The sequence below is a fragment of the Electrona antarctica genome (genome assembly GCF_951216825.1).
Source record: "Electrona antarctica genome assembly, chromosome: 7".
Taxonomy (NCBI): domain Eukaryota; kingdom Metazoa; phylum Chordata; class Actinopteri; order Myctophiformes; family Myctophidae; genus Electrona; species Electrona antarctica.
Window position 1 is genome coordinate 51,739,143 of NC_136812.1, and position 24,857 is coordinate 51,763,999.

Here is a 24,857-nt window from a genome sequence, read left to right on the forward strand (position 1 = left end):
GTGGAGACAATAAGGACGGGAAAAAGAGACGTGCCCCCACGACGATTATAAGAACATTTCGTCCCTGTATTGAATAGACTCATATATGTTGTGATCCTTGACCCTAGGCAAACATTTTAAATACAGGTTATTGCCGTCGGTGCGGTCCCACTCCCAATTCTATGAAAACGATTCCGAAACTCACGAGAGAGAGGGAGGGACTGAGGGAGAGAGAGAGAGAGAGAGAGAGAGAGAGAGAGAGAGATGCCACATAACTGCGAGATACATCGATAAACGATCAACTTGTTTTATGCCATTTAACAAAATCTATTAAATAAACCATACAATGTTGAGACCCAAGAATATAGTCTGTTGTTTATTTCAGATTACAGAATGTACAATGTCTATCAATGTGTACGAACTCGGAGTAGGGAGTAGGCTAACATCTAAAACCCGCCCCTCTTATTTTCTTTAAAGTTTAACCCATAGACAACAGAGTTACGACATTGAGGGGGAAGAAAACAGCCTGGTCACTTGGTTCATGTACTCCAATGCATGACTGACACCGTGCCCGCGGTGTCAGTCTGCAGGCCCCATGAAGTGAACGGAGTTGTCGTAACTCTCTCTGCTTTAACTGAAACTGAAAGCCTGCCTCCATTTCCCGGAGTCCATGGACACAGATCGAGTTCAACACTGTTGCTTGCTGTTATTAAGGTGCGTTATCGTTCACTTTTATAAGTTTTATTAGTGTGTTTTGGAAATATGATGATTATTGAATAAAGTACAGGCTCGCCTCAAAGAAAGGCCAGTCCACACCGATATGTAACTCCTTGCAACATGCAATGCAACCTGCAGTGTGCGGTTGTCTGTGTGCGTTCAGAATGCAGGATGCAGCCATGGCGGTTGTTAGGCGGGATTCTGCTGTGTTGTTGTTTTGGTGTTGCATGTCAAAATACACGTAGGCCTATACACGGCCATTTCCTACTGATGCAGTAGCTGATCTACAAGCCTAGAGCATGGCGCGGACGCGACGCGTTTTAGTCTGGGAGATCTGCTATGAGGTATAGATCCAAGGCGCAGCAGCTGTGTTGTTGTTTACATTTGAACATTTGAACTGGAGACAGTTGGGGGGGAGGGGGCGGTGGGGGGAGATTCAGATTTTACGGGGGCCAGTTTCGAATTGCAGCCGTCCGTAGGTGCCCTTTGAGAGCGGTTTTGAAGGAGTCAAGGGATTCGCATGTCTTAATGACTGTTGGTAGGGCGTTCCACATTCCATGGTGGCATAGGAGCGAAAATAATTTAGTTCCTTGTTTGTGCCGAATCAGTTTGTGCCGGTCTGTTTGTTTTCAAAGTGAAAGAAGATGAGCTTGGTGTATTCGTGAATGAGAGAAAAGAAAGGATAACGTTTTTGGATCAGAGTTTCAGTTTTTAGTACACCACTGTTCATTATTTTTTGATTATGAACCAGGCACCCTGACTGAGAATCAACCTCCTGTTGTGTTGGGAGGGGGGATATTGGCGTGGTGTGGGGGAAATAAATTAACCTTCCATATTAAACTCATGTTGCATGTTCATTGTAACATGTGAGCACTGCAGACACTTGCGATTGATTATGGCCACATTTCCTTATAATGGTGACTCAACCAGGCAGTTAGCCCGTCTCCGGACCCCCCGGGTGGAGCTCCTTTGGACCCCTACCACGTAGGGTCCGGTATCACCGGCTTCAAGCGACATGGGATGCAATCTGATTTACCCTGACTTAGCCCTGTGCTGCGGTGTGGGTGTCACGCTGACATATTCCAAACGAAGCATATGAACGCTATAGGAGACAACGAACCATCTGACCCCCCCCGCGAACGGCTCAGAAGCCGTTAAGTGTTTTTAATGTTTGTACGACCGTTTTGGCAGCTCTGAAATTCTCTCTTCGGTCCCTCCTTGTTGACATCTCGGTTGGCTAGCTGCGCCTACGAGGTGCGTAGGGAGGCGCTGCTAGCCAACCGAGATGCTGGAGGCGGTACAATGGGATGTCAACAAGAGAGAATTTCAGAGCTGCCAAAACGGTCGTACAAACATTAAAAATACTTAACGGCTTCTGAGCCGTTCGCGGGGGGGGGGGGTCAGATGGTTCGTTGTCTCCTATAGCGTTCACATGCTTCGTTTGGAATATGTCAGCGTGACACCCACACCGCAGCACAGGGCTAAGTCAGGGTAAATCAGATTGCATCCCATGTCGCTTGAAGCCGGTGATACCGGACCCTACGTGGTAGGGGTCCAAAGGAGCTCAACCCGGGGGGTCCGGAGACGGGCTACCAGGCAGTCAGGTACGGTTTCCCTTGAAATTCTAACTCACTTTTCTGTGGAAGTTCTTGACATCCGACTTCCCAGTAACTGACAACATCGACGCGTCATCATTTGTCACCAGATCATTTTGTTTCTCAACTTGGGGTCAATACAATAAATTAAAATACAAATCTTCACTTTACTACATAACTAAATGCATGGAATAAAAACTAGAAAAAGTGCCCTTCTGGGCACAGGTCTCCACCAGGAGGATAGGAGTGTGTTTGATGTTTGGCAACATGTTTAGGAGTAATATAAACGTGTGTGTCTGTTGTAGCGCCACCATGATGCTGATTTGAAAACTGTCAAGTGGCATTTCTTCCTCAGCCTAGTGGGAATATGCATGCACAGTTTCACCGCAATCGGACGCTGCGTTGAGGAGTTGTGGTGATTTGTACAAAGCGGGCTACTCCTGAAAACTTTAGAAGCCAATCATAGCCAATCAGGATGGATTATGAGAAATCAAACAAACCCGTCTTGATCACATGGCTATGGAGAGCATGTGTACCGATTTGCTTGAAATTTGGATAAAATCTGAAAGAGTAATATTAGAAAATGTGTTTTACATATGTCGGCCTCCTGGTGGCGCTATAAAGAGCAGATGTGAAAAATTCCAGGCAAAGTTTTTTTTCTAGGGAGTGTGCATACAAAGTTTTACACAGATCCGTGCAGATAGAAATAAAAACACTAATCGGCCAGTTATAGCGCCACCATGAGGCTGAGTTGCAAATGTTCCAGTGGCATTTCTTCCTCCGTCTAGTGGGAATGTGCGTGCACAATTTCACGGAAATCACACGATGTGTTCATGATTTGCAGCATTTTGTTTGAAACTGAGCACTCCTGAGCACTCCTGTGAACTTCGGAAGCCAATATTAGCCAATCAGGATGGAGTCTGAAAAATCTGAAAGACCTGTTTCGTTGAATGGCTCTAGAGAGACTGTGTACCAATTTGCGTGATGTTTGGACAGAATCTGTAGGTGTACTGTCCAAAAAATTGTTTTGCACAAAGCGGCCTCCTGGTGGCGCTATAAGAGGCCAATGTGAAAAAAAATGGCTGCGATCAAGCCAACGGTGCCGGAGATTAGCTGTCCACAGACGGATGGACGGGACGCCGGACACACACACACACACACACACACACACACACACACACGGACAGAGTGCAAAACATACTCTCTCCCCATATGGAAGCATAAAGCTGCCAAAATTCAAATGAAATGGCAAATACAAAAAGTCAATTGAAATAAGAGAAATGCTTTTTCATTTTCAGGTCATTAACGCATTTCATGAGACAAAAATAAATCTAAAATGCAATAGCATTTACATTTAATCTACAGATGTGCTCATGCTATGACACAATACAAAATAAAAGATAATTTGATTTTCAATTTTCAAAAAATACCCCGCAAATTAGTGGATAATATTATGAAAATGCAATTTAGAAAATTCTAATGAAATAAGAGAAATGCTTTTTAACTTTCAGATATTGAACGCATTTAAGTGAAAATATAATGCAATAGCATTTACATTTCATCTCCAGGTGTGCTCATTCTATGACGGAATGAAAAAGCAAAAGCAATTTACATTGCATTTGCATTTTCAAATTGGCATGTGTACAACTTGAAAATTAAAATGCAAGTATTCTCCATGGCCGTATAACTCATTAATTTTCTTTCTTTCTTTCTTTCTTTCTTTCTTTCTTTCTTTCTCATTGTTTTAGATATGAAGATGGCGTACGCACATGTGACCTACAATAAGAAGAAACATTCCTCAAGTCTCCTAATTACAGCTCTGTTTCTGCTCATCCACAGAATCGGTAAATGCAACCTACAGTACATTAAAGTTTATGAACTAGAAAATGTGTTTAGCCCAAATGTACATTGGTTGTGTGTTCGAATCCACCGTGGTGCATCCAGCTTTGTCAACTCAAGCGAGTACACGAACACAATTGGCCCGTGTTCGGGGGATGGAAGCCGGACGGGGAGGGTGACAATATTGTCATTGCATTTAATCCTACGGGCTGAGGCGGCACCTGTCAGCAGGGAGTGTTGAGTGGGAGGATGAAGGCTGAAGGCCCTACTACTATGTCCTCCTGGTGGAGGCTCCTCACACACGCGGGTGAAATCAGCCCTGGGGGCGACTGTGGCTCAAGAGGTAGAGCAGGTCGTCCAATGATCCATGGGTCGGCGGTTCGAATCCCGGCTCCTCCTGGCTACATGTCGAAGTGTCCTTGGGCAAGACACTGAACCCCAAATTGCTCCCGATGTGCTGGTTGGTACCTTGCATGGCTTCCGCCGCAATCGGTGTATGAATGTGTGTGTGAATGGGTGAATGGGTGAATGTAATGCACAATCTATGTAAAGCGCCTTGGATAAAGGCGCTATATAAATGCACCATTTACCATTTACCATTTAGCCCTCAACTGCTTCTGACATTACATGCAAATCCAGCAGCCCAACCCAGTAGTCACTTTGAGTGGCACCGCACGAAGCCAATGCTTTATAACAATGCCCTACTCATGTAAAAGAAAACCCCCGCCCAGTAGGGGAGGGCTCTCCTCATATTTCAGTCAGCGCAGCGCACTTGTGGTAGGCGAGTCAGTACATACAATAGCAGTGACAACACAGAAATGTGTGCGGAGAGGAATGAATTGGCATAATGACTAAATTGGGGAGAAAAAGCGGTAAAAAAACACAAACAAATAATTAAGAACGGGTAGTTTTACATGCTGGAAATTCAAATGTGAATGTGAACGTTACCTGTGGTATAATAAAGTGTTCAAAAGATGTAATGTCTACTCTGCCACAATGGAATTCATTTGACAAGTACAGGCAGTAACGAGTGATATTAAACGGGCCAAACGGATGAAGGGCAGGCAACACACTTGTTCTCGGTCCAAATAGTTGAACTTGCTTTTTTGCACAACAGACATTTTAAGCTTTTGGTCATGCTTCACACACACTGTTGTCACTGTTGTCATGCTTCACACACACTGTTGTCATGCTTCACACACACTGTGGTCATGCTTCACACACACTGTTGTCACTGTTGTCATGCTTCACACACACTGTTGTCATGCTTCACACACACTGTTGTCACTGTTGTCATGCTTCACACACACTGTTGTCACTGTTGTCATGCTTCACACACACTGTTGTCAAATATAAAATGGATTCCTCGTGACTTGTGTCAGTGCAACCACACTTGCAATTTCCCAGAATTGCACTTTTCTAGTTTCCATTGTGGTTGTTTATACCAGTGGTGGTGGTGGTGGTGGTGGTTGTTATTATTATGTTGAATTCATCCAGTTAACTGTAGGAGCTATGGCTGTTGCACGTCCAACTGACACACACAGCCAGGACTGATGCTGTCACAGTATATCACTAGGTGTAATTAAGTTGTTACAAGCATGCAGGTGCAATTACAAATATTGAAGCTAGACGAGAGTAAATGGTATTTATATGCCGCCATATAGACATTTTTTTATTTTTTATTTTTGTATTTGTTTTGTTCTTACCTGTACCATCGCCACGATCAATAATGGTGTAACTATCCTATCTTATCTTATCTTCAGAGAATCACCTGGTAGTGCGCACGACTGTTGGAGGCGATGCTGTTCTACCATGTAAGGTTGAGCCCACTAATGACGAACTGGATGCAGTAGAGTGGACCAGAACAGACCTACCACCAGACCAATATGTCTACTTCCAGAGGAACGGGAGAGAATTTAATGACAATAAGAATCCTTCCTACGAGGGAAGAACATCCCTCTTCATGGACGAAGTGAAGAAAGGCAACGTGTCACTCAAAGTCTCCCGAGTGACGTCATCTGATGAAGGAATCTACACATGCGACGTTCCTGAATTCGAGAAGAAAGTCACTGTTCAACTCGTAGTTGGTGAGACAATACATTTACTGATAAAATATGATAGATTAAAAAAAAAAACATTTGTCATAAAAGTAAAATAAAAAGAGTTGCTGTTGACTTTGTTGAAAAGGTTTTCTCGGACCAAGTTGTGTCCTCAAGCTTGATACTGTATGTCCTTAGATTGCCGTAAACTAGTATTAGAAAATAGAAATCTTCCAGCACTCTCTTCTTGCACATAACATAATACATCCAGTCTACTCTCGAATTCTATTCTTTGAGGCAGAGAAACTGGCTACATCTGAAATGCCATACTAACATACCATGTTATTTGCCAAATTAGTATGTGAGAGTATATTAGTATGTGACATAATGTATATTTGTGAAATAAAACGAGGTTTCTTAATTGGACAATGCAACACAAATCCAGGTTTCAATTTACAATTCAGGCATTTAGGAGATGCTCATATCAATCAATTAAGCTTTCACTGCATTATAGTAAACGTTTGTTCATCAGAGTCTGTTTAATTCTGATATGTCTTGTTATTTCAGGTGAGCGTGTCCCAGACAGTGTCAGTGGTTCTACAGAAGGTACTGTAACATTATGTTCCTGTTATTTCTCTTCTATATACATTCTACAAGGTCCAAGATGCTGTATTTAACCAGGCTATACTGTACTGTCAGAGCACCTTTAACCCATTAAGACCTGAGGACGAATCTACGAATGTCTTCTAAATCCTGACAGTTTTCAGAAAGAGCCATGTTTCTATGTCAGTCGTTCTCAAACATTTTCATGTCAAGCAATCCCAAAAATTATATGTAATTGGCTGCCGACCCTCACCTGAATATATGTTGTTCCAGCTTCCACCCCCCCCCCCCCCCCCATGTTTGCTGTGAAAGCATTACATTCAAAGATTTGAGCTTGTAGATCTGCTATTTTTGAGTGGTGCAACCACTCCAAGGAACAGCAATGTCCGTGTCCGTGTGACACCTATGTGACTCGTGTTAACCTATGTTTGAGTGTGACTCATGTGTGACTCATGAGTACCAGTAGGGGCGCTGTCGTGCCAGAAACAGAGAGATAGAAATAGTGCTGCACTGTGAGTGCTGCTAATGAGAGCGAGAGAGAGAGGGGGGGAGGTGTAAGGGGGGGGGGGAGTTGCACCACTCAGTTCACACGGGTGTGATTTTTAAATAGCCAAAGCATAACATAATGGTTAAAACACCAAAAAGGGTTCCTGCCCCAAAATGGGTTAAATAACATGAAAATAATGAACACATCAGAAAATGAAGGTGGTGTCCCCCGTTCATTAGAATGACTAAACCAGACTCGGGGAATGCATCTCTCTCCAATGAGTCGTGGAGTTTGAATTTGAATAGGCTCACAGTACATAGTAGGGGGCAGGGCCTGCTCAAATGAATACCAAATATCTATTCTAAATATTGAATCATGTTCAGAGCTAAAGCGCCCAGGAGGTATGGATTGAAAGTCTATTGACTTGAGGAGCCGTGCTACGATGTGGCTGCTGGAATGCTATTCCAGACTCTGGTAGATTACAACAGTGCCCTACGCATGTAAAAGGGAAAAAAGATTAGTATGTGAGAAATGTATGTCCGAAGGCTTAGTCACTACTCAATGGTATGTGAAATGCACACAAAAATATTGAAATATTACAGTATGCGGGTGAATGTCCTATAGAATTTACATGGCAAAAATAAAATAAGGTTTCTTAATTGGACAATACAACACGAATCCAGGTTTCAATTTACAATTCAGGCATTTAGGAGATGCTCATATCAATCAATATTAACCTTTCACTGCATTATAGTTAGGGGATTCGAATTAGAATCGCGATTCCGTTATGAACGATTCAAAATCGATTCATAATTTCCAAAAATCGATTTTCTTTTTTTCTTTTTTTTTAAAGATTTCTTTTTCTGGTTACAGTTACAGGAGTTTTCACTACATGGTGTCTGTGATATGAAATGTAAGCTTACCCTAATCACAGTAAACATCATGTCTTCAGTCATTTTCAAGTTACTGTAGTCACTTCAGTTCAAGACTGGAGTAGATTGTGATGAAATCCTATGTATTGAATCGAGAATCATTTTGAATCGTTTTTGGATTGAGAATCGAGTTGAATCGAACCGTGACCCCAAGAATCGGAATCGAATCGAATCGTGGGACACCCAAATATTCACAGCCCTAATTATAGTAAACGTTTGTTCATCAGTGTCTGTTTAATTCTGATATGTCTTGTTATTTCAGGTGAGCGTGCCCCAGACAGTCACAAAGGTTCTACAGCAGGTACTGTAACATTATGTTCCTGTTATTTCACTTCTATCTACATCCCACAAGGTCCAAGATGCTGTATTTAACCAGGCTATACTGTACTGTCAGAGCAGTAAATAAAATAAATAACATGGAATAATTAACACAGGTGTGGGCAACTGGGGCCACATGCGGCCCTTACCTTCACTTAATGCGGCCCGCATGTTAATATCAGAATACTGATATAGTATTGATTTCAGCTGTTACAATTCCAAACCCGCTTTAATTACTTCATGACTAGTATGACTAGTACTTAATGACTATAGTATTAAAATGTTATTGTCTTTTCATAAAGTTAACATAACTATAACTACCGGTAAATGCATTTGAAATTCAATAAAAAGGTTACTTTTCAGGATTCCAATTAAAAAATAGCAAAAGAATATTCAGGTTTTCAATTCAAATATAGCAAAAATAGCCGATCTACAAGCTTGTAGATCGGCTATTTTTGCGACGACAGTAATATATGGCCCTAGGGAGTGAGTGTGGAAATATATATAATAGTGGCCCTCTCCATCGTCAAAGTTGCCCACCTCTGAATGAACACATCAGAAAATGAAGGTGGTGTCCCCATTCATTAGAATGACTAAACCAGACTCGGGATGAGTCGCCAATGAGTCACGGAGTTTGAATTTAAATGAGCTTACAGTATAGGCCTATAGTAGGGGGCAGGCCTGATCAAATGAATAACTAATATCTATTCTGAATATTGAATCAAGTTCAGAGCTCCTGGCGGTGAGTTTAAGTGTGATTTAGCACCAACATTAAGGACAAATCAAACGGCGAAAGTAGCCCATCTGTGACCTCAGGAGAGCAGAATCATGAATGTACAAAAAAAACAAGTCGTTTATGAACTTCTCATGTCATGTTTCCATTTCATACATACAGTACTGTACCGTAATCTTTCTTTATGTGTACACTGTATACACAAGGTCCCAGGAGTTTGTCAGCACTCGGCAGCGAAAACAGCTGCCATCTTATTTCTTATTTAAAAGATAAAGAAAAGATGGATAAAAAGATACACTGATACCTTAACCCATTTAGACCCGAGTTAAAAACATTCACTTTGAAAGAATATATATTCAAAGATTTGTGCCACTTTTTCTTCCTGCTCCTACAAGCTCGTAGCGCGCCACTCGTGAGCTTGTAGATCTGCTATTTTTCAATAGCTAAATTATAACAATGTTTAAAACACCAAAAGGGCTATTTGTTAGATCTCCATTTTTCCCCTTTATTCTTCCGGAATCGATGTAACTATTTGGAAGTGTATCCACTATCCAGATTACTTTAAAATTGATATGATGTCATATCTGTCTGTCTGTCTGCCTGCCAGCCTCAATAACTGTATATTACGGCTGTCAAAAATAACGCGTTAACGACGTTAATTAATTGCGTTAATTAATTGCGTTAAAATATTTAACGCAATTAACGCATGCGCAGTGTTCCCCCTAACCTTAGAGTATAAGCCCCTAACGCGAGGCTCAGGAACGTCCAGTGCATAACAAATCTGTCACTGTGTAGCGCACAATCATGATTGAACAACACCAGAGAGATACACTGTAGCTTGTGTATTGTAGTTGGGTTCAATGGGTTGCCAAGTGGTTTGATTCTGTAACTCTGTTGCGTTACTTTGTCTGCCTACAGTGCCTAGCAAAGCCCCTTTGGATCATCATTCATTAGGCTACACACAGTCACACACACACACACACGCACACACACGCCTCCTCCAGTCTTCCTCCTCCGCACGCATGCACACACGCACACTACTAGTGCTGTGTAGCTATCGGGATCAGACGCAGCGCTCTGCAAGAATCCCTCACAACACTTTATAGTACCGTCGGGTCCGTCGCAACTTGTGGACAGTTTGAAAATGCGGGTCCTACGTGCATTAAGCCATTAACGTTGGTCCGCCTGGTTTAGTTTTGTCCAACGCGATTACGTGAATCAGCATGGCTGCGCCTGCAGTAGGCTATTACCAAAACAAACACATGGTACTTTTGTGTCGCACATGGAAAGCAACTGAAAACGACCATGGATATAAAGACAGTTCTCCTGTGCTGCTGTGCACAGCGCAGATAATGCACAACTCCAGGTACGAACCAAAACACTGACTGAAGCTGATCATTCACGACTAACTATCTCCAGAGTCCTGCAGTCCCGCAATGAAGGAGAGACAATCTCGTCTCTCACTATAGTCCACTTCTCTACAATGCCATTCTAGCCTTAACACCTACATTTGTATGTGATAGCGCAAAATATAGGCTTTTCTAAACCAAGCCCTGTTTCAAAAATGGTTATGTGCCATGTTATTGTATTTTGTGAATTAACTATAGTCTACAGTTTAACCCATTGATTCTCAGCCATTTTAATTTCAAGGACCCCCAAATTAAATTGATAGAAAGTAGCCTAGGCCATTTCATTATGATTTTTATCTCTGGACTGGGACCCCAGTCTCCATCCATCCATCCATCTTCAACCGCTTATCCGTGGTCGGGTCGCGGGGCAACAGCTCCACCAGTGTTCCAGACTTCCCTCTCCAGAGCAACATTAGTGACTTCCTCATGGGGGACCCCAGTCTACATGGCCAAAAGCCAGTGTTAATTTAACTCAAAGTGTAGGCTAGGCCTACAAATGCTCACATCATATATAAATGCATTAGAAAACAAAAAACAAATTTAAATCCGCTTTCTGTCATTTATATTAACATTTCCACAACAATATACAGGAAAATATGGCATATTTTGGACATAGTTCGAATGGTGATTAATCATGATTAAATTAATTTTGAAGCTGTGATTAATCTGAAATTTTAATCATTTGACAGCCCTACTGTATATACTTGTGTATCATATCATTGAGTGGTACTATAAAATCAATGAGAAATTGCTTTTTGAGTTGTGTAACAATAGTTGATCATGGAGCTGTAAGGAGGATGGATGACTGAAGCTCTGGTCTTCATCTCTCACTTCTCTCTTCCCTCCTCTTCATCTGTCATTCTATCTCTCTAGAGCTTTCTCCAGTTGGAACGTTTCCCTGGTGGGGTGGTCTTATCATCGCCCTTGTCATCATCATGATCATGCTCATTGTCCTCCTGGTTCTTAAGAGTCGAAGCAATGCCAAGGGACGCCAAATTTTCATAATTGCAAATCCAGCTGACACCAAGGACAGGTACGGAATGTTTCATGTTGGAATTCAGGTCAACTTACCTCAGGGTCATTTACCTCAACCCTTCTTTTTTGCAAATGGTAGTTCTACACTTCTATACAATATCTCCTTTTGATTATTGACCCCCCCCCCCCCCCCCCCCCCCCCCCATTGTCTCTATCTTCTGCCCAGGTCGGTCCTTTGATGGAACATCTACTCCACTCATGTAGCCTCACCTTCCAGCTGCACTTCCTTCTCCTCTATCTCTGCTTTTTAGCTCGAGACCCAAAGGAGACATTCTATGTCTCCCTGTGGCCCAAACGAGTGGAAATGGACAATCTACAAGCTGTCTCTCGCACGCATGCACACGCACGCATGCAAGGTCACTTGGAGCAACACCCTGTTGAGTCAACACTGACATTGTCTCCACCAGGCCGAAGGCATGGGGAGAGAGTATGTTTTGCACTCCGTCCAGTGTGTGTGTGTGAGTGTGTCCGTCCGTACGTCTGTCTGTTACCAGCTAATCTCCGGCACCGTTAACCCGGTCAATGACAAATTTTGCACACACACTCCCTGGATGCCAACGATAAACCTCTGCCCCAAATTGTCCAGAACAGCCTGTTATAGCGCCACCAGGAGGCGGACTTTTGAAAAACATTTTTTTTTCATATTAGTCCTCCAGATTCTGTCCAAAAATCCCGCAAATAGTTACACACTCCATAGTCATGTGTTCAAGACGGATCTGTCTCATATTTCATATTCCATCCTAATTCCTAATTGGCTAACATTGGCTTTCAAAGTTTGCTGGATTGGCCCGTTTTGAACAAAAAGCCTCAAATCATGAACGCAGCGTGCAATTTACGTGAAATCTTTCACAGACTTTTTTACTAGGCTGAGGAATATATCCCACCCTTTTCACATTGGCCTATTATAGCACCACCAGGAGGCCACAACCTGACCTGCCCTGGTGGTGACCTGTGCCCCGAGGGGCACTTTATCTAGTTTGTAATTTTGGGTTCATATAATCAGATATGCAGTTAACGGTGGAGTTGAGGAGGCTAGTGTGGGCTTGTTTTCTTCCTTCATCTGGATACTGAATGGGGGACATGTTACTGTGTGTATAGCAAACATAGGACAAGACATAATCTGGCAATGTTCACTGTCTTTGATACTTTGTTAATGTCACCGTAATTGTTGAAATGTGCCTTATCGTTTGCAGGTTTCAGAAGTGGGTTGTGCACATCCAGTTGGTCTCTAGTGCTGGACACAGAGTAACAGCACTAAAGAATATAGGTCTGCACAACAACGTTGTGTACTTCTCGTAATTTTCATCAACTCACCTACAGTAGCAATTCACCGGGTGACAGGAGAGCTGTCATGAAACAGGCATTGAATGTTTTGTTTTTATGTTGGATAAGCCAGATAAGATATGCAGGCGACATATATACATTCTCAACTATAGGGCGCTAAAATGTTAAGGTCAAGTACCGTGGTTATTTTAGTAATTTTATTTGTATTGTTTCAAAGTACATTATGGAAAGTAAATTGGAGTCCTGTAAAGGTGCGTTCACACCTGAAGATATATTTGTTTCCAGTCCAGACGTGTAACTAGATGTCAGTGGGCCCCAACGCAGGCTGATCAGTGAGTGCCCCCGACAGCAGATCCCCCCCCCGCCCTCGCGCGCGCGTTCGCCGATGAACGTAGCCCAAACGGACCATTTTTGGCTTATAAACAGCGCAGTGGGGCACTGTACAGCAGTTGTGACGGTACCTGTCGCGATTGCAATCAGAGCAACAGCTGCGGCCTGTAAAAACAAGCCCAAACTGCGTGTTGGTTTATAAACAGCGGGGCACTGTACAGTTGTAGTTGCGATTTGTGAACGTACCTGGCTGTCGGGACTCGAGACTGGGAAAGCCCACTGCAAACTCGCCACAGACACTTCTGACTGACTGACTTCCTACACGTTATTATTGGGAGGCGGGGGCCGCGGGGCACATGTGTGGTGTGTGCCTATGATGTGTGTGTGTGTGCTAGCAGCAGCCACACCACCAGGCTCCGCCAAACTTTGTTCAACTCAACTGTCATTGCATCTATGTATGTGTTTATAATTTTATTTTACAGACGGCATGGTTGGGCAGCCGTGTGCCCCCCTTGCCTCTGGGCCCCCACGCAGTCGCGTTGTCTGCGTCGCGCTAGTAACGCCCCGTTCCAGTCGCTTCAGTCACTTCACTTTGGTCGCGCAGGTTAGCGGTGATTAAAAAAAGACCCTCCGCTCTCGCTCTCGTCGCGCCGAATGGCTGTATACACCATAATTTAACTTTAGCAGTGTAACCAAATGGACCCGCTCACAAGACTGCTCATTTCAATATATTTAACACATAGTATAATTTATGAGTTGCAGTGGTGTCCCGGCAGTCAGTTCAGTTGGAAGTACTGGATGAATAAAATCAAACGACCAAAACATGTCTGGGGTTCAGGACAACATCAATGTTGATTGGCTGTCAGGACACCATGCGTGGAGTCGGTGGGGGGGGGGGGACGCGAACCGAACGTCGATTCAGTTGGAGTTTTTCCAGCCGGGGCGAAGATACCAGGCGGGGCCGCCTGGTATCGTGCCGCACCCGTTTGCGTAACTTCTCGTCTTTGCATTGACTTTGTATGTAATCGCACCGCACCTAACTATCCAGGTCTGAAGGCAGCTTTAACTTTGTGTAAGCACTTTTGCACTTTTGTTTTGTAATGTAATAATTTTATTTTTTTTGCGTGTGAAATACATTCTTGTTCAGGGGTGGCAGTGGCTCAGGGGTAGAGTGGCTGGTAGAGCAGCCAGTTCGATCCCCCAGAGTCAGTGTCCAAGTGTCCTTGAGCAAGACGCTGAACCCCTAATTGCTCCCGATGTGCAGGTTGGTACCTTGCACGGTTTCCTCCAACATTGGTTGTGTTCTGTTGCAAAATAAATGTGTAAACTTTTCAAGAGTGGCCCCTGAGCCATCTTAAAGGACAACTTTAGTTTTTTTTCAACCAAGGTTCATGTTTTAGGTTGTTATTAGAGAAAGTAAAAGGTGAGTGTATTTATTATTATTATTATTTGCTGCTTTCTTTCATTTTAGGGATTTTAGCTGTTTTTGACAGGGGGGCGGGGGCATTCGAGCATGGGGCTAAATATGTATTTCTTTACAAAATTGTATAGGAATTTATTTTTTTATTATTTACTATAGTCCTACTACACTCCAAGAAATTACATCTGGCCACAAAATATCACGGGATCTACTGAATGTGTCAAACTGACATATTGAGCCTATGACACACAGTATAAGCCTTCCCCCAGTAGGCCTCCTTCACATTCAGTAGATCCTGTGATCTTCTGTGTCCAGGTGTAATTTCTTGGAGTGTAGTAGGACTATAGTAAATAATTTAAAAAAAGAAATCTCTATACAATTTTGTAAAGAAATACATTTAGCCCAATGCTTGAATGCCCCCGCCCCCCCTGTACAAAACAGCTAAAATTCCTAAAACGAAAGAAAGCAGCAAATGAAAAAAAATGAACACTCATCTTTTACTTTCTCTAATAACAACGTAAAACATGAACCTTGGTTGAAAAAAACTAAAGTTGTCTACTATATATATATATATATATATATTGCATCATTTACCATTTAAATAAGCTATAATAAACTTGCCTTTCCTTGACTATTACATTTTTTTATTTGTTTTTTTTGTTGCATGTGAATATGAGAATTGTATTTTCCCTCTTAATCAAACCTTCATTTAGTATTGTTTTTTACTAAAGTCCTGATAAGAGGCGGGGGGTGGTTACTAGTGGCCAGTAGAAATGTATTGCAAACAGTTTCTTTTTGATACAAGATAGTGGACAGACAGCCTCTGTTCATCATTATCCACATGTCTGGGAAGTTACCTTTTCTCGGCTACATTCCAAAGTAAACTTCACGTTAGGATCATAACCATTCAGCGATGTTTTTCCTTCCGTTTTTGACGATGGGTTCTCAGAATGCGACACCAGTAGATACACCGTCTTGTCACTTCCTTCGGTGCAGCCTCCTCTTCACCACAACAGCAGTAGGAGGAGAATGTCACTCAGTGACTCTCTCTGTCATAACAGTGTGTCAGTCAGTGACGATGCTTGTGAATGTAATGTTATGTGTCCATTTTCTTCTTGAGGACAAGATGCCTCGGCCTCACTACCCCAGCAGGCACGGTCAGGACCTGGACGAATTAGTGACGTGACGTCTCGATTGGGGCCAGATCAAGTCAAACCAAGACTAGTCACATCTGGCCCAGAATATCACCTGATTTCAACCCCCCCCCCCCCCCCCCCCCCCTATACACATTCAGACGGGGAAAAATGACACCCGTGTGAAGTGAGGCCCACTCTTATCATCATATCATACATCACATGTATGCTCAATCAAATCGTCACAAATTACATTCCGGCCAATCACAATTTCACTTTTGTCTTCAATGTTTGTGTTTACACAGACACCAAAACCTGGACATAGGCTAGCAGTAGGTGCACCCCTCAAAAAACTTGAGAGATTGTGGCCCGGGCGTTTTGCTCAACCGTCTGGGCACCTAGGCTGCCAAACCAGCCGGATGGCGTGCCGCGGGTTCGACTCCCGAGCCCGACGGCCTTTGCCGCATGTCACTCTCTCTCCCCCTTTCCTTTCTGCTTACTGTTCCCTATCAATAAAGGCATAAAAAGCCTCAAAGCCTAAAAAAAAACGAGATTGTGCATGCTGACTTTCAGTCTCCTTTAGGATCACACAAACACAGACCCTCCTGAGTCCCTTGCCCAAGGGCAATTATCCCTGTGGGCAATTGTGCTCAGTGCATCAATACTTTAGGTGTTTATTTCATCCCCATACAGGCAAGAAGTTCAGTATCATTACTTGTGGCTTATATGATTCTTTGAATCGTTGCCCATGTGGACTGGCCTGTGTGTGTGTGTAAAACCACGTACCAGACAGTTGAGCTGTCTGGTACGTGGTCTTACACACACAGCAACAAATCAGTGAACATAAGAGAAACGACCGTGATTATCCTATTGCTGTCCATTTCAGTGATTCTAAACATGCCATTTCCTCCTTTCGTTTTATGGGTAGAGAACAAGTCCGCCTGCCCAGAAGAAGTGAGAACCATGATCTGTTACTCAAACAGCATGAAGCATATTGGATCCATACTCTACAAACCCTTCACCCAAAAGGGCTCCATGATGAAGTGTTACTTAACATCAATGTTATAATTTGCATGTCCTCACTTCTCGAAGGTATTGTTTTTTCAGGGCCCTATTTTGCCCCCCAAGACCCCCCCCCCCCCCCCCTAAAAATACAAGCTATCTTTGGTTTGTGTGTATATACGCATATATGCATTTTTCCACTCTCAATGTGTCATGAGAGCAGCACCTTTTTTTCATAGACATTTCTTTTCTTCTTTTTTTTTTTGCTTTCGCCTTTATTTTATATATTTGTATGGAGGGACAGACAGTAGGCTGACAGGAAATGGGGAGAGAGATGGGGGGGGAAGACATGCAGTAAAGGCTGTTTGGATCGGGAGTCGAACCCGCGGCACACTGCCAGACTGGATTACCAGCCAAGGTGCCTGGACCACTGAGCCATGAAGCCATAAAGTCTTATTTAAAGACCTGTAAACCTCGGTCAAAGCCAACTCGGATGGTGACAACTCATGACAACAAACCCAATTTTTTGGCCGAACAAATAACTAGAAAAAAGAAAAACAATTTTGAATGCCTTTGATGTCATCAAATTGATCATCATCACAAGCTGCACCTCTTTCTAATCACAGAATCTGTTTAGTGCATGATGATTCCGTATATTATAGGGACAGAAACGTATCTTTTATTAATTGTATTATTGATGTGCACTTGCCTATGCACCTGCTCCTACGCCTTAATTAACTCTAGGTGTGCAGAAGCTTTTTCCTACAGTCTATTTGCATCTAAAAATCAAAGTAAAATAACGTAAAAATCTATCTTTCAGTATTAAGTTATGATTATTCATCATTCAGTTTATTCATCACCAAGGTGGAAATGCTTTGGATTATAAACTATCATGTGTACGTGTGATACATGGAATGGACATAGAAGTCTCTCAGAAACCCACTTTTGTGTGTAAAATCCCACTTTTGTTTTAGCCAGCAAATAAAATATCCCCCAGACTTTGGTTCACTCAAATGCTGCACCTACAGATCTGGTCAATAGTATTGTTATGTTGACCCTATAGAGCGTCGCAGTCCCGCCCCTTACCATGGTCCAGGAAATGATTCTCTGTTCATTTTCCTCATAGACATTTCAGAAAGTATTTATTTAAAGACGTTTACGCCGCGGACAAAGCCAACTCCAGTCGTGAAAGAAGAAAAAAACGGCAGGTTACAACACTTTTTTTTGTTGTTTTTCTTCTTTGTAATTATTTGTTTGGTCCAAAATATTGTTTGTGTTGTCATGAGTTGTCACGACTCGAGTTGGCTTTGTCCGCGGCGTAACCGTCTTTAAATAAATACTTTAAGAAATGTCTATGGGAATAATGCATTGGGATTCATTTCCTGGTCCATGGTAGGGGGCGGGACTGCGACGCTCTATACTGGCTGTCCTGCCAGTGAGGAACCCCCACTGGGAGGAGGGAGGACGTAGCACCTCCACTCCTCCCATTCCCAGCTGAAAGGCAACACTCCAGCTTATAGAAGTGCATTGACAAAGGTGAGGTATTATTTTGTATTGAATGTGTGTAAGAAGTAATTGTATGTGCTTATGAGTCATTGTATGGGTTTGTATTGTATGGGTTTATTGCTCAGCGACTCAGCGGGTGTGAAAAATGAAGCCAAACAGTATGTTTGGGTGTCTGAGAGAATCCATAATAATGAATCACTTTGATCATGTAATGTCTTCAAGTTCATAGTGAACATGGATGGTTTGGGCTTAACCAAGAAATCCCAGTTTAATCAATCCTCATCCCCCAAATTGAATCATCTGTTGATGAACTGAGAAAACTATAAATATTAGTTAGCTCAACCGTCTGGGCACCCAGCCTGACGGCGTGCCACGGGCTCGACTCCCGATCCCGACGGCCTTTGCCGCGTGTCTTCCCCTCCATCTCTCTCCCCATTTCCTGTCAGACTACTTTCGTCCTATCAATAACGGCGGAAAAAGCCAAAAAAAAATCTTAAAAAATATATATATATTTCATACGGCTTGATGATCACACAAGTTTAAATTCAACAGATGTTGCGCCAGCCTTCTGGAATACAGCCCTGACATGTGTCTAAATCAGTGGTTCCCAAAGTGGGGTCCGGGGACCCCCAGGGGTCCTTGAGGGACTTCCAGGGGGTCCCCCTGCAGCTAAATGATAGTTTGGAACCAAATGGACCCTTATGGGTCTGTAACAAAGTGAGTGTACAAACGGAACCAAATGGACCCGTTTTAGGGTCCATTTGTACACTCTCAGAGTTAAATTAACATTGATTTTACAATATAAACTGGGGTCTCAGAGATAGAAATGCCATTAAATGGGGGTCCGTAGTCTAATGCATGTCAAACTGGGGGTCCTTGAAATTAAACGGGTTGAGAATCACTGCTAGAGCCGTAAAAGATATTCTCTTATGAGAGGTCCCTGGCATATCTTTTCAAATGGGGGTCCACAGGCTAATTATAGTGTCAATTTGGGGGTCCTTGACATGAAAAAGGTTGGGAACTAACATACCTAATATGGAAGGGATAAATAATGTCTGCCTATAGGCAACCCTAACCCTAGGTGGTCATTGTCGGGAGATAATTCAATCTCTCCGTGTGAGAATATACCACATGTGTCTTGGCACTAAGGTAGGCTACTGCAGTGGTTCTCAACATGTGGGTCGGGTCCCCACATTATTTTTTGGGGGTCCCCAGATGACAAAAGTGACAATTTAAAAACATAGTTCACCCCCAAAATGGCCTTTTTTCGATTGATTGATCACTTGAATCACTTGATTACTGTATTGCACTCTGGCTAGACGCCACTATTCATTTCATTGTCAAAGTATTTGTATAATATGTGCAGTGACAATAAATTGAATCTAATCTAATCTAAAACTTGAACTGCTGCTATCATTTGTGGGGTTTATGCAAAAAAAAAGGGGGGAAATAACCAAATAAACAAACTAACTACAGCGTAACTTGTTCCAGCTCACTACGGTATACAGACATCAAATCGGTGATGGCCAAAACATTCTATTCTAAAGCCTTTCGCAACAAACATTGCGGAAGGCTACTGGATTTTTTCAAAACTAGCCTGAAAGACCACCTGTCAGGATAGACCAGAAGAGGAGGGAAATGCAATTTCCCATGGAAGACCAAATATGATGGCTTAACTCAGGGGTTCTCAACCCGTGGGTCGCGACCCCTCGGGGGGTCGCCAAAATATTTTAGGGGGTCCCCAAATTATTTAAAAAAAAAAAAAAAAAGGGGGGGGGGGGGTTTTCATGATTTTTCAAAAATAGCAGGCCTACAAGCTCGTAGCGCGCCACTCGGTGGCGCGCTATGAGCTTGTAGATCTGCTATTTTTCAATAGCTAAATTATAACGATGCTTAAAACACCAAAAGGGGTTCCCGCCCAAAATGGTTTAAGGTTATTGTAGCAGTCAATTTATATTGGGGGTCGGGGGGGGGGGGCGGGGCGGGGGTCCCGAGACATTGCCAAAGCATTTCCGGGGGTCCCCGGCCAAAAACGTTGAGAACCCCTGTCCTAATCAACCTGATCAAGCCAGCCAGATGAGGAGTTGTACAGTCAGACTGTACAAGACAGAAAACCATCTCCTATAGCGCTCCAGTTCAATACAATCTCTCTCTCCCATCTTCTGTCCAGGCCTATGGATGGTGTCTCTGAGGTCAGTCAGATGAACGGAGTGTCAACAAACCAGGTCTGAAGGTGTAACGTTGATGGAACATCTATTACTTTATTATTACATCTATTATTTTATGATGAATTCCTGTTCTGTCTATAGAAGTGTCTATTTGTACGTCTCTAAATGTTTTGATGATTTGAACATGGTGGACCCTATTGGAAACAAGTGTAATGCTTAATTGGGTCGTCCACTCACAGTTAACAGCCTTTGTATTGAGTTTGTGCCTGAAATGTACTGTAATTCTGCAAACTGTTAATAAATTCTTCAATCAATCAATCAATACTCCACATGCTGCACTTCCTTCTCTGTCTCTCTCTGCTCCGACGACGCTTTTAAATGACTGCTCCCTCTCACTTCTATCCAAAACAATCTCAGTTACCGGTAAAGCTCAGAGCTATCTGTTTCCCCCAAGACGTTGCTGTTCAAAACCATAATTCCACCATGTTAAAAAAATAAATTGTTTATTTATTTGAAAGAGTGGCAGCCGGTGCTCAGGGGTAGAGGCTGGTAGAGCAGCCGGATGGGAACCGCGGGGATGGAAGGTTCCCAGTTTGATTCCGGGCTCCCCCAGAGTGTCCTTGAGCAAGACGCTGAACCCTTAATTGCTCCTGATATGATGTGCAGGTTGGTGCCTCACCCTGCCTTGCGTGGTTTCCTCCGCCCCACCGGTGTATGAATGTGTGGGTGAATGTAATGCACAATGTAAAGCGCTTTGGATAAAAGCGCTTTACATAGATTGTGCACCATTTTTATTTTATTTATTTTTTGATGAAAACTTTGCACTATACTTTTTGATGAAAACTTTGTACTCAATGCTGGCATTGTAAACAGTAAGTACTATATGACAAATATGTCACATATGTTGATATGTCACACGTCACATTTCATTGAAGTTGCGATTTTAAAACGATTAGCTTGGCTAACATTGCAACTCACACAATGTACATCAATCAATCAGTGCTGTTGTGCGGCTCTCAACACACTTTATGCCCAACTGCTCCCCCATGTGGTGACTTGGAGCAGCACACTGCTGGGTCAATACAAAGAAGTAATGTCACCTCAGGGATTACTGTACTGTACTGTACTGTTGTGTTCAGATATATGCACTGCGGTTAAGATGAATTTAGGGCAGGAAGACAGTTTTATTCCTTGTTCTGGAAACTGAATGTAAGAAAATCAATTGAGTCAAAGTCCTAGAAGCTCCCTTTAATTAAACGTGTAAGTATCAAAAGCATCTGGTGTTAATTATAGGGTTTAAACCTTTGACTGCCACCAGTACTGTTAGTAATCGTGTTGATACAGTATTCAATCAATCAATCAATCAATCAATCAGTGGTTAGGGCATCAAAAGAAACAGTATAGGAATACTTTTCATTGTACAAAGACACAAAACAGACATAAATGGCGGTAACCCTTGCTACTACAGTATGCATCCCATGTCTATAATGCACATTATACTTACTTAATCTGCTTATAAGCAGAACTCGTATATATTGAAAATGCTTCAGAAAAATATTGCTAACACATTATAAAGCATTTTATGATGACTTATACGGTTACGTATTATTTATAATACTTCATAATTGCTGGAATTATGTAGGACTATTATGATCAGTGTTGCAATGCATTGTAGTGTGATCATAACTCACATTTCTAACTATTATAACTCACTATAAATGGCCATCGGGTGTTTTAAGTCTAGATAATAACAACCGTATAATACAATAACATCACAACACTGTAACATTATATTTAAGTGACACTCAAAAGAACAGGTGCAAAATATAAAATGGCATTAGAGAGAGAGAGAGAGAGAGAGACTCACAGAGAGAGAGAGACTCACAGAGAGGGAGAGACTCACAGAGAGAGAGAGAGACTCACAGAGAGAGAGAGAGAGACTCACAGAGAGAGAGAGAGAGACTCACAGAGAGAGAGAGACTCACAGAGAGAGAGACTCACAGAGAGGGAGAGACTCACAGAGAGAGAGACTCACAGAGAGAGAGAGACTCACAGAGAGAGAGAGAGAGAGACTCACAGAGAGAGAGAGAGACTCACAGAGAGAGAGAGACTCACAGAGAGGGAGAGAGACATAAGGCCTATTCATAGTCTGGATTTTCGGTGGTGAGGTGACCACCGCTCCGGTGGTGAGCTGACCACCGCTCCGGTGGTGAGGTGACCACCGCTCCGGTGGTGAGCTGACCACCGGAGCAGAAATGACGTTAAGCGGTGGTGAGTAAAAACGGAGAGAAGGGCTGGAGCGGTGGCGGTGGTTTGCTCTTCACCGCGGCTCAGTGACGTCATGTTGTAGTTCGGCGGTCACCCCACCACCGAAAATCCAGACTATGTATGAGCCTTCAGAAAGAGACGACGGCTCGGACACAAACGAGATTCACGCTATAAAAACAACTCACTTAGTATCACACCACCATTAGGCTAATGCCATCATCAAGTGTGAGTTAAGATGTCTATGTGACTCTGTCCCAGGGCTGTGCAGAGAGCACTGAGAGGGCAAAGGCCCAAACTCCAAAAAAAAGACAATGTAAACATTAAAATATATAATATTGATAACAGCTAGATGGGGGGAATTGTCTAATTGAGACATGCAAATAAAATACACTCAGCATTATACCTCCACTTCCATTATCAAAGAGTTTCATCTTATGTTGATTCTTTGATGTTTCTGACATTTGCATAAAGTGCATCAGCTGCACGTTGAGGTCTTGATGAGTCTGTGACTGAAACATGAGTTGAAAGATGATTAGAAGCTTTGCAGAATGTGGGCCAACAGTTTGATGAATGCGTTGGTGTTTTTATCTCTCAATTGGTTGTGCCAGAGTTGTGTTGTTCATTGAGTTCAATTCTCATTCCAGCTTAATAAATCACATATACAGTGATTATCTGTTTACTGGCACATGTCCCCAATATATGAATAACTCTGTATGAATGAATAACATGATAATATATTTAAACAGTATACTGTACCCATTGGGATGTGATGAGATCGATCCAGTACTTCATAGACGTCCGTGGTGCCTAAGTGGACACATTGTTTATTTCAAACATTACGGTGATGGACTTATTGCACTTATTGCCAGCTAATGTTAGAAATTAAACTATTTTAATTTTTAAAAGTGTTCTTAATAAGCAACATGATTGGTTCAAAGACTGACCGTGTCGCAGTGGGCAGTACATGTCATCCTGATTGGTTCCCTGAGGCTGAATGGGTCTGTAAGGGAAAAAAAAGAAGAATTTTATATATATATATATATGCACGCACGCACGCACGCATGCACGCACGCACGCACGCACGCACGCACACACACACACACACACACACACACACACACACACACACACACACACACACAGTATATGGAATCTAAAGCCATGTTCGATATACAAAGATCAATACTTTACTTACTTGACACAACATGGATCTGTTAAGAAAAAAAGCAGAAGAAAAAGGCCACATTCAGTAAGTAGTATGTACATCTTTAATGCTTCACATTGCTCACAGCCGAACTCCAAAAGCCATGCCTGGCAGGGATCTGCACTCTGAGGAGTGCACCATTCTAGTTGAGAAATAAATTGTTTCCCGTTGGGATCTAATAATCACCATGTCAGGGTTTATTTGTCAATAATGACCTGCTCCCCATTGATTATTATCAATAATGACCTGCTCCCCATTGATTATTATCAATAATGACCTGCTCCCCATTGATCATTATCAATAATGACCTGCTCCCCATTGATTATTATCAATATTGACCTGCTCCCCATTGATCATTATCAATAATGACCTGCTCCCCATTGATTATTCCTTGTGTATGGGAAGCCTTTACTGCTTCTCTAAATGGCTGCCTGGACATTAATGACATACCTTTGCACTTCTTCCAGAGACACAGGCCCAGGATCAGCAGAAAGATGGAGATTCCAACTGATATCAGAGCGTAGAAATATGGAGGCAGAGAGGAAGAGGGATGGTTGTTGTCTGCAGCAGAAGAATGAGACACATATTCCTCTTAAACGCACATTATGAGCTGTGAATCTATTTCAATTTCCTCAACAGAAACTTCTAGAGCTGTGAACCATGAATGTCAATAATTTTAATTCATGCTAAAAGTAGAGAGACACACACACACACACACACACACACACACACACACACACACACACACACACACACACACACACACACACACACACACAGGGATAGAATACGTGATACAACAATCTCACCTGTCACATCCATCCAGCTCTGTGGTGACTCTCCATGGCCAGAGATG

General features: G+C 42.6%; 1 protein-coding gene across 1 annotated transcript; it reads left to right on the plus strand.

The window, feature by feature from the left end:
* Positions 1-431: 431 nt before the first annotated feature.
* Positions 432-15,335, plus strand: LOC306926906 (butyrophilin subfamily 2 member A1-like). The gene is made up of 7 exons (XM_079506415.1): positions 432-693; positions 4,040-4,135; positions 5,894-6,217; positions 6,737-6,775; positions 8,454-8,492; positions 11,525-11,684; positions 11,853-15,335. Exons 2-7 carry the CDS (start codon positions 4,042-4,044, stop codon positions 11,863-11,865), a joined length of 669 nt encoding a protein of 222 aa, XP_079362541.1. The 5' UTR covers positions 432-693; positions 4,040-4,041; the 3' UTR covers positions 11,866-15,335.
* Positions 15,336-24,857: the final 9,522 nt, after the last annotated feature.

Excerpts from the sequence above, each read along its gene's own strand:
- LOC306926906 (XM_079506415.1), top strand. The coding sequence starts at position 4,042 with ATGAAGATGGCGTACGCACATGTGACCTACAATAAGAAGAAACATTCC. Across the intron at positions 6,776-8,453 it reads TGTCAGTGGTTCTACAGAAG|GTGAGCGTGCCCCAGACAGT; the intron begins GTACTGTAACAT and ends TTGTTATTTCAG. Across the intron at positions 8,493-11,524 it reads TCACAAAGGTTCTACAGCAG|AGCTTTCTCCAGTTGGAACG; the intron begins GTACTGTAACAT and ends CTATCTCTCTAG.